This window comes from Harpia harpyja, chromosome 7 (assembly GCF_026419915.1).
Source record: "Harpia harpyja isolate bHarHar1 chromosome 7, bHarHar1 primary haplotype, whole genome shotgun sequence".
Classification (NCBI taxonomy): Eukaryota; Metazoa; Chordata; class Aves; order Accipitriformes; family Accipitridae; genus Harpia; species Harpia harpyja.
Genome location: NC_068946.1, coordinates 8,373,837 through 8,383,305, shown reverse-complemented (window position 1 = coordinate 8,383,305; position 9,469 = coordinate 8,373,837). Strand labels below are relative to the sequence as shown.

At 55.7% G+C, this 9,469-nt stretch overlaps 1 protein-coding gene across 4 annotated transcripts; it reads right to left on the bottom strand.

The window, feature by feature from the left end:
* Window positions 1-382: 382 nt before the first annotated feature.
* On the bottom strand, window positions 383-9,457 carry MFAP2 (microfibril associated protein 2). 4 transcript variants are annotated; one of them, XM_052792268.1, is made up of 10 exons: window positions 8,254-9,457; window positions 7,534-7,608; window positions 3,688-3,776; window positions 2,427-2,513; window positions 1,961-1,987; window positions 1,793-1,879; window positions 1,550-1,591; window positions 1,236-1,323; window positions 1,044-1,117; window positions 383-781 (listed from the first exon to the last, which is right to left on the bottom strand). In XM_052792268.1, exons 3-10 carry the CDS (start codon window positions 3,722-3,724, stop codon window positions 678-680), a joined length of 546 nt encoding a protein of 181 aa, XP_052648228.1. In that variant the 5' UTR covers window positions 3,725-3,776; window positions 7,534-7,608; window positions 8,254-9,457; the 3' UTR covers window positions 383-677. The 4 variants fall into 4 exon arrangements, with proteins under 4 accessions (XP_052648228.1, XP_052648226.1, XP_052648225.1 ...); XM_052792266.1 differs by having other exon boundaries at window positions 2,427-2,516; window positions 8,987-9,457; XM_052792265.1 differs by lacking the exons at window positions 7,534-7,608; window positions 8,254-9,457 and adding an exon at window positions 7,417-7,525 and having other exon boundaries at window positions 2,427-2,516.
* Window positions 9,458-9,469: the final 12 nt, after the last annotated feature.

Below are 9,469 nucleotides of genomic sequence, written 5' to 3'. Positions count from 1 at the left end.
CAGGACCCCAGCAGAGACTCACCCTCCACCTTCTTCTATAGGGCAACCAAGCAACACTCCAAAATCAAACCCCAAAACACCCATTATTCTCTATAAGAGACTCAGAAATTTGCCCCAAACACCTATCTACTGCACTTTTTTCTATAAGAACCCCCCCACCAATGAAGCCCTTTCCAAGCCATGCTATTTCCCCCCTCACAACTGCCCCCAAAAGCAGACATTTTGCAAGCCCTAAAACACCCCAAAAATCATCTCCCACAGCCCCTCCTCTGCCCAGGGCTGGATGGCCAGGAATTGCTCAAATCATCAGAACACCCCCCCCCACCCCCCACCCCCCCCAAAAATCAGACACCCCCCCCCCGCCAAAAAAAACGAGTCGAGAGCCGCAGCGACCCTTACGCTTTATCTCTTGGATACTCTACGTAGAAAACAGGGGGGGTGGGGGCTCGCACCACCCCCCCTTTACAATATAATAAGGAAAGTAATAAAAATAATACCCCCCCCTTTTTTTAATTATTATGTGCACAAAAAATGGACTTTTTTTTTTTTATGCTCTTTCATGCACAGTTTCTTTAGCACCACGGTGAAGATCCAGAGTGGGATGGGTACCCGGGAGAGGAAGATGGGAAGGGGTTGGGATCCCGGGATGCAGCCGGCGAAGGGGGGTCCCCTCGAGCTCAGCATCCGCCGCAGCTGCGGGCGCAGGATGCAACAACAGTTTGGCAGAGCCCACTGGTGGCCATCACCCCGCACTTGGAAAACTTGTCGCGGCAGAGATCGGCTGCGGGGATAGCGGGAAAGAAATAATCCTTGGATGTAGGAAAAACGAGGGGGCAGAAAAGCAGCGAGGGACCTCCCCCAATTGGGATGGGGACATCATGATGCTGCAAGGGGGTGGCTCAGCCCCAGTTTGGTCCACTGGTTGTGGAGCGATTCCTGGAGCAACTTTGGTTGTTGGGATTTCCCCCTTCCCCCTGCCTGGGAAAAGGGGGTGACCCAGATGGGGATGACCCCAATTTGGGGTGCATCTCCCCCCCCCTTACCTCGCAGCAACTCTTCGTGGGCACACACGGTGCGGACGCAGATCTCCTTGTTGATCACGTAAACGCGTCGGAGGCTGGATGTGTGTGGAGGGAGATAAAAAAAGATGGGGGGGGGGGTTAGTGCAAAAGCAGAGGGGGGTCCCCAAAATATGGGGGGAGGGGGTCAGGGAAGCTCCCCCCCCCCCGGCTCGCCTGTAAAAGCAGATCTCGTTCAGGCACTGCTTGCAGGGCTTGTGCACGGAGTAGAGCCTGGTGCAGGGGTACTGCTCCTCCCGGCAGTCTGCAAGGAGAAAAGGCAGCTGGTTTCTGGTGGGGGTCTGGGAAATCCATGGCGGAAGGCCTGATGCCCCCGGGGATGGACTTAGCATCCACATGACACCTTCCCCCCCCCGCCCCCCAATTTTTGCCCTGGGTATGAGTGTGGCAGCACATCCTCACCGTAGCTGGGCTAAAAGGGAGGATGAAACCCCCTCTGGGGACTGAGGAAGGGGGGATAAAGCACTTACCGAGGGGTCCTGGCTCTGTGGGCTCGGTCTCAGGGGCAGCAGCTGCAGGGGGGGGAAGAGCAAATTTAGGGCTGGAGCAAAAGCATGTCGCTGCCCTTTCCCTGGGTTTTAGGGCTGGAGCATCCTGACGCTGGCACCCATGAAGCTGCTCCGGAGCGGGGAGCACAACCAGGCTAAGGGTGCAGGGGAAGGATGGAGACCCCAAGTTCTGGTGTGGGGAGGGGGCTGGTGGCTGCCACCCACCTGGGGTCGGGGCCGGCACGATTTCCTGCTGGGATTGCTGCTGGGACTGGTACCGAAACTGCTCCTCGGGGGCACGGGGGGTGACATCTGCAAGGAGAGGGACAGTGCGGGCACACCCCAAAAACCTACCCCCTCCCCACCCCGGCATCCCGCAGGGGAATCACTTACCGTGATAGTCGTAGTAATCCTGAATTTCTGGGCAAATAAAACAGAAAACGGAGCAGAGGCTGAGGATGGGTTTTAGGGAGAAAACACACCCCATCGGGGCCAGGACTTAGCAATGAGCTCCCCAAAATTTTGCAGCCAGTCTTAGTGATGGGAAAACATGCCCCAGCCACCCCAAGAATGAAATTGGGCAACATCCCACCAGGGTTTTTTAAAGCTTAATTAAGGCTTAATAAATAAATGGCAGTGCGAGGAAGGGGAAAGGAGAGGCTTGTGTACAAGGGGGAGGTGGCAAGGTGTTAGGAGGAGGTTGGAAATTTAAGGGGCAGGTGAAAAAGGATGGAGCAAAGAGTACTGAAGCAGAAAGAGGCATCAGACTGGTGTTATTTGGCCAGAGAAAGCAAAAAAGAAAGGAAAAAGATGGGAGAGAGAGGTGGGTGAAGCCTCCCCCAGTTCAGGGTGCTCTAACCTGATTGCTGGTCGTACTGGGAATATTGTACCGGCTCGGGGTAGGTGATGCCTTCAAACCTGCTGTACTGTCCCTGGACCAGGAGCGCTGCTGGGGAGACAGAGTCGGGGGGAGAAGCATCACCAGGAGGGGGACAGCCACCCCCAGCCTGGGGATTCGGGGTTCCCTGCTCTGCCTCTGCCTCTCCAGCTTCACATCGTCCCCCAAAATATCATCCCATAGTTGTCCTCAGGGGCACGTTGCCCGGACAAGAGGAGGGAGAGGAAAGTGGGATGCTCACCGATGGGGGACGAGCACCAGCCCAGGATTCCTCCATTATCCCAGCACAGCTGGGGATGAACCCGGGTGATCCCAATGTCTTGCAGCATCCGGGTACCACGACCCTCCCCGGAGAAAGGGCCAGCATCCAGCTGACCCCAGTGATGCTCCTGACACCCCAGGGGACCACGGCATCCCCCTTGCAGACACCCTGGGAACTAATCCTGCCATGGATCCAGGGGGGCAAACGGGGTTCAAATGCCAGTGTGCATGAGTTGATGCGATCACGCAGGCAGAGTGTTTCGTGGGGGGGTGAATCAGGTCACCCCCGTCCCCGAAGCACAGCAGGGACCCATCCCCGGGACACACCGTGATGCCCCGTGGTCCATCCAGCTGCCGCATCCCTCCGCATCCTCGCAACAGGCAGCATCCGTGAGCAAAGCGTCACCGGGAACCGTGCCGGGATGGGACTTATCTTTTCTGCCCACTACCCCCCATGCTGCCCCCCCCCCCTTCCCCAGGCTCCCTCGGCCTCGCCTGCTTAATGTTTTCCATCTGTTCGCTAGCCTTTGTGCCAAGCTGGTTTCGCCCAAAGTTTTCCTGGCTCCAGGCTCCTGGGTCCGTCGCCTCCCTCCTCGTTTCCATCCCGCCTTTGCCAGACCCCCGGGGGGTTACAAATATAATTTTTTTGGATGTCATCCTGGCCCCGAGGTGCCGATTTTGAGCCACCCCATGGTGCCACCTCAATGTCCCCAAAGCAGGAGGGACTTGCTTGGTGCCAGACCCCTCACACCCTCCGTGCCCCCCCCAACATAGAGCCAGTCCCAGCCTAAATATGAGACTAGGCTGGGGTTTGGGTTAATTTTGGGGTATAACAGACGATGAGGTGATGCTTGTCCCAGATGGGTGCAGGCACCCAAGCATCATTGTGGGTGGTAGCTGGCTCCTGGGCTTTAACGGGGTGTCACCTTGCCTTGGGGACCCCCGGGGAGGGGGCACTCACCTGGCAGACACAGCAAGAAGAGCCCCACCGCTCTCATCCTGACAGCAGCGATGGAGGAGCAGCGTGGGCCGGGATGCAGCCGGAGGAGTCTGGATGGGGCAGAGGGAAACACAGAGGGGTTAGCGGAGTGTGGGGGGGTGGACACACAGACCCCCAGACCCCTCCATTCCCCATCCTCTACATGACACCCCCCACATCTCTGCCTGAGACACTCCCAGGGGCTGGCTCAACCCCCCCCCCGCCCCAAACCCTAAAAAATGAAGAAACTTCCCCCCAAAAAAGGCAGGCTGGGCTTCCCGCCCCGACCGCGCGCTCCCAGGGGAATTGCAAGGACCAAGCCCTGAAATATCCTGTGGGCAGGACGGGGGATGAGAAATTCTGGGATGTCTGAATCACCACCATGGGGGAGACATCTGGACACCCCCCTGGTGATAACAGACTCACGAGCTGGAGATCTGGGAGCTCCCTTCCTGGGGTTTTCAGCCCTGTTTCTTGGCAAAGCGTTTATTTTGGGGGTCCCTGCCACCAGGGAATGCTGCGTTTGCTCGGGCATCCCTTAAATCCAAGGGGATGTGGAGATTTGGGGAGGGAAAAATGGCTTTCAGGAAAAATCCCGCGCTGGGGTTTGGCAGCCTTGGGCGCTCACAGCTCCCCAGCGCTTTCCAAGTGGCGATTTGCATGTCGAGCGTCTGCTTTTCCCGGCGGGGAGACGGGCCAAGGCCGGCTGTGCCGCCGGTAAGACGGGCCCCCTTCCCCGGCGCGGGCTGGCAGGGATGCTGGCTGCCCTTCCCCCTCGTCCCAAGCCAGCTGCAGGGGGAAAATTGGGGGGAAAAAAAAAGAGAAATTCTCCCCCAAAACTCCTTCGAAATCCAACTGAAGGTGTTTGGCTGTTGGGGATAAAGCTCGTCGGCGTTCCCGGCACACCGAGATGCCGCAGGGATGGGAAACCCCTCCTGGCATCCCTGGCTCTGCTGCCGAAGCAGGGAAACTGAAGCATGGGTGGAGATAAGCCGAACCCGTTGGTATCTCGCCCTTGTGGAGGGGGAACATCAGCACCCCATGCCAGGAGGCACCGAGGCACCCACCCCGGCTCCCAGCTGAGCCACGGCTGTGTGCAGCACCCAGGATGGGAACGCGGGTCCAGCCCCAGCACAGCATGGTCCCTGCTGGGTTTCAGACCACAGTGGGGAAGGTGGGGTCAATGGGACTAACTGCACCATCACCAGAGCGTGGCATCTTCTAGCGACCATGGCCTCACCATCACCAAAGCATAGCACCTTCTAGGGACCACGTCCTGCACCATCCCCATAGTGCTGCAGCTTCTAGTCACCATGGCTTCAAAATCACCAAAGCGTAGCACCTTCCAGTGACCACATCCCACGCCGTCACCATAGTGTTGCATTTTCTAGGGACCATGTCCTCACCACCACCAAAGCATAGCACCTTTTAGCCACCACATCCTCACCATCACCAAAGCGCAGCACCTTCTAGCCACCATGTCCTCACCATCACCAAAGCACAGCACCTTCTAGGGACCATGTCCTGCACCATCCCCATAGTGCTGCACCTTCTAGCCACCATGGCCTCAAAATCACCAAAGCATAGCACCTTCTAGTCACCATGTCCTCACCATCACCGTAGTGTTGCATTTTCTAGGGACCACATCCTGCACCGTCACCAAAGCGTGGCACCTTCTAGTCACCACGTCCCCACCATCACCAAAGCGTAGCACCTTCTAGCCACCATGTCCTCAAGATCACCAAAGCGTTGCATCTTCTAGCAATCATGCCCTTGCACCACCACCATAGTTGCATCTTCTAGGCACCTCATCCTCCTCCATCCCTGGGCTCGCAGCTACTGGGGATGTTGACAATGGACTTCCAGACCCCTCCCAGCTTTGGGAAAGCCAGAAAGTTGGTCCCTACCTGAGCTGGGATCAGACAACCAAGCTCAGCCGGCAGTCAGAGTTTGGTGGTCCCAAACAAAGTGCCCAGCAGCACTCCATCACCAACCCACGGCCGCACCGCGGTGGGATCCAGGTCCCTACAAGCCCCATCTGTTTCCCATGGCAAAGGAAGCCCCAGACCCTGGTTTATTCGAGGCTAAACGTGTCCTGGGATAAAGGGGATTGCACAGGGATGAACGAGATCAATGTGCGGCTCTGGGCTTGGCGGGTGCTTGGCAGGGGTCCGGGAGGCTTTATCGAGCCTTAGAGGCTGCTGGCAGACCTTGGGTTTGGGAAAGCAGCTGGGTCCTGGCCAGGACAGGGCTGCTACAGGGGACTGGCGGGGTTTGGGGCTACCTTGAGGTGGCAGAAAGGGGCTGTAGATGCCCATCCTGACCTTTGCTGGTTCTCCAGATGCTGGGATCCCATGGGATGCCGGCGCCAACATCCCACGGCCCCAAATCACCCTGACCTGGCACACGTATCCCACCCAAGACAGCTTCAGGCAAGGCTGCGGGGCAGATGGATGCCCACTTCCAGAGGCATCACACGCCATCCTCCCATCTCTCCAGCGATCCCTAGGACATGGCCACACAGCTCAGGATTAACATGCCCTGCCAGCCCCTTTTTTACCCCCAAACAGCCTGCAAGTGCCCAAGGCTTCTCTTGAGGTCTAATTCCCCCTGAATTTCCCCCAAACACAGAGATCTTGGACCGAGCTTGCACGGTTTGGCCGGAGAATGAGGACAGACGGGTCACGTCTTCCCGCGATGGTGATGCCAATGTCTTCTCCACCCGAGGGAGAACACCGAAGCGCCCGCCGCCACCTCCAACCCAGCTGGGAGCGATGCCGAGGGTTGCCGCGACATCTTCCTTAAACCCAAAGTCTGCAAAGAGGGGATGGGGACACCTCCACCCTCCTCCTCCTCCTCCTCCTTCCCCACCTTTGGCTTTTCCTACCACTAAAGCAGCCCAGTGAGATGCCCCAGGAGGGATCCAAGGTGCCCCCCCCCCCAACAAACTCCTCTCCCCTCCGTGCAGGGGTCCGGCGACTCCAACCGCGCCAGATGTTTTTGCAACTGCACATCTGGGAACAATCAACCCCGAAGAAAGAACACCACAGTCTCTCTCTTTCATTCTGCTAAACCCCACCTTCCCCCAGCCTTTCCCCCCTCCCCCAGCTTTTTTTTTTCTTTTTCCTTTCTTTTCTTTTTTTTTTTTTTTTTTTTAAGCTCTCCAGTTGCCAGAGAGTGGGAGAACAAAGGGAATATGAAAGGATTCAAATTTTTTTTGGCCCTCAACCAAAGGCAAAAAACTTCTTTCCCCCGTCCCCGTTTTCACACATCGCATTTTCATTAGGGTCCCATCCCCCCCTGGGGGGGGCAAAATAAACATAAACATTAAAATATCCCTTTTCTCCAGTCTCTTTCCAGGATGGAAAAAAAAATGCAGCTTCCTTCAGACGTTAGGGTATTTTTAGACTTTTTGAAGTGGTTAAAAATCTACTACAACAGCTGTCAGGCTGCAAAGATTGGGTCCCCCCCCGTGGCTGCTGGGTCTTCAGCCCCCCCCCCCCCAAATAAGGTGGCTTTTCTTTTTATGAGATTAAAAAGGTTGAAAACAGCTTTTGTGAGCTCGCCTGCCCCGACCGATGGGAGTTTTTAAGGCGACTTTGCAAAGCCCCAAAGATGGGGTTCAGTCCCATCTGCTGCTGGAGGGGTCCCCAGCATCCCTGCCTGATGCAGGGGGCTGGGATGGGGGAATCTCTCTCGCCTGGTCCTTACCGCTCTGGGTGTTAGTGCTGGTTCTGCCCTTGCCCACCGCCTTGGTCTCTTCTCTCTGCTTTCAAAAACTCCGAAATGAGAGTTAAAAAAAAAAAAAAAGCCCAAAAAACCTCCTACCTCCAACATGGGGGATCCGCTGGGTCCTAATGCCACACCTGAGCCGGCCCCTTCCTCCTCCCAAATTGCTGTCTGCTAGGGGGAAAAAAAATAATAATAATTAACAAAAAAATCAATAAGCGCATATCGATGCAATGGTCGGCAGGGCTAGGTTGTTTTTTTTTTTTTTCCAGCTGGATAAATTTTAAATTGATTGTAAATGCAAGGAGAGAGGAGGATTTTGTGCAGCGCCGAGCACGCCAGAACAATTTAGGCTGGGTTTTGTGCTGCTGGAGGGTGAGATGAAAAGATCATGCCAGGGCATTGCTCTATGATCTCGGCTGCTCTTGGGGAAACTGAGATAAAACCCCCCAAATTTGGGATCCTGGGATCCCAATCACCCCTTCTAACTCCAAGCTCGGCATTAGCGCTCAATCTGCCCCCTGAGCAGCAAGGATGCTGTAACCCTGCAGCAGATTTAAAGCTTTATCCCAGGATAAAGAAAAAAAAAAAAAAAAATCCCCTTTTTTCCCACCCAGGCTGAGGATGCCGGAGCAGATCTGCAGCCCCTGCGTGGCGGCAGAGCCAGCATTGCTGACCGTGGGGCCCTCTTTCCCCTGGCTTGCTGGCTGCTTTCCGGAGGACACAGGATGCCGGCTGCATCCCGGCGAGGCTGGGGATGCTCCCCTAAAAACCCCGACCCCGGCGGTGACACCGAGCCTGGCGCTGGGGGATAAAAACCTGCAAATTTTAGGCATGTTCGAAACGAGCAACTGAGCAAATGGAGGGTGCTCTAGGGCTGGGATGGAGGGAGAAGCTCTCCAGAGAACGGCTAGCAGTGTGCACAGGGATGGGGATGAGCAACAGGAAGGAGACAGCAGAGATTTTTCACCCATGGGGCAGGATTTCCCCCATTGCCCCAAGCCCACAATCAGTTGTGCTGAGGTATGAGCATTTCTGCAGCCAAGAGAGGGTCTGACTGCCCTAAAAACAAAGAGAAAACACAGTTTCAGATGAGGAGGAGAAGCAAAGGGGTTTTTAAGGTGCTCCCATCTCATATCAAGTCTGGTTTTCCAGCCTGAAGGATGGATAAAACCATCCAAAGGACTCCAAACACATCTAATAGCTGCTCCCGTAAAGCTTCTGCCTGCCCCAAAACCCAGCATCGTCCTTGTCTCCAGCCCTGTTAACCTCTAGCTAAGGGCAGGAGCTGCCTGTTAATAATTAAATGGACTTTGCAAAACCCCCTGAGGCCAGAAACACCCTGCAAAAATCAGCCAAGCAAAACACCCCGGGGAGAGGGGGGAACTGAGGTGCAAATGGGTCCCTCACACCTGGGTACCTTTTGCTTTTAAAATTGCCAAGCGCAGACAAAAATCTCCAAGGGTTGTGGTGTTTGGTTTTTTTTTTTTAAAACTCAGGAAGCCTGGTTTAATAACTCAAGCCTTGGCTAGGATTTCAGGAAACCTCTTACCTCTGCTTGTGCCTCATTTCCTGATCTAATCCCCAGCTCCCGGAGGGCAGAGGCGCCGCTGGCGCTCAGAGGGGTTTAGACTTTCCATGCAGGCGAGTCCCCGCAAGAACCAGCCTTCGATCCAAGAGCCGGGCTTGGAAGTGGCCAAAAAACCCTCGGAGAGCGATGAAGACAGCGCATTCCCCCTCCCCGGGGATCGGCTCTTCCCCTTTCGGGATGCGGCATCTCCATCTACCGGCTTCTCCTCCGTTGAAGAAGCGAGGTTTTGCAGTCTTGGCGAGGACACCTGGGTTTTTCCAGCAATTATTTTCTAGGAAATTCCAGCTGGAAACAGGCTCAGGGGTTATTTACTCACTGATGCTTGGTTTGGGCTGCTGAAATCCCAGCAGTGCCGTCCCTGAGTTCACTGTCTGCTTTCGGGCATCGAGGACAGCATCTTCCAGCCAAAATAGAGAATGAGGTGACCCTAAAACCTCTTTCACC

Coding starts and splice junctions, on each gene's coding strand:
- MFAP2 (XM_052792266.1), bottom strand. CDS start 3,724: ATGAGAGCGGTGGGGCTCTTCTTGCTGTGTCTGCCAG. Junction 1,988..2,426: donor CCAGTACGACCAGCAATCAG/GTTAGAGCACCC, acceptor TTATTTGCCCAG/AAATTCAGGATTACTACGAC. Junction 1,592..1,792: donor CGTGCCGGCCCCGACCCCAG/GTGGGTGGCAGC, acceptor CCCCCCCTGCAG/CTGCTGCCCCTGAGACCGAG.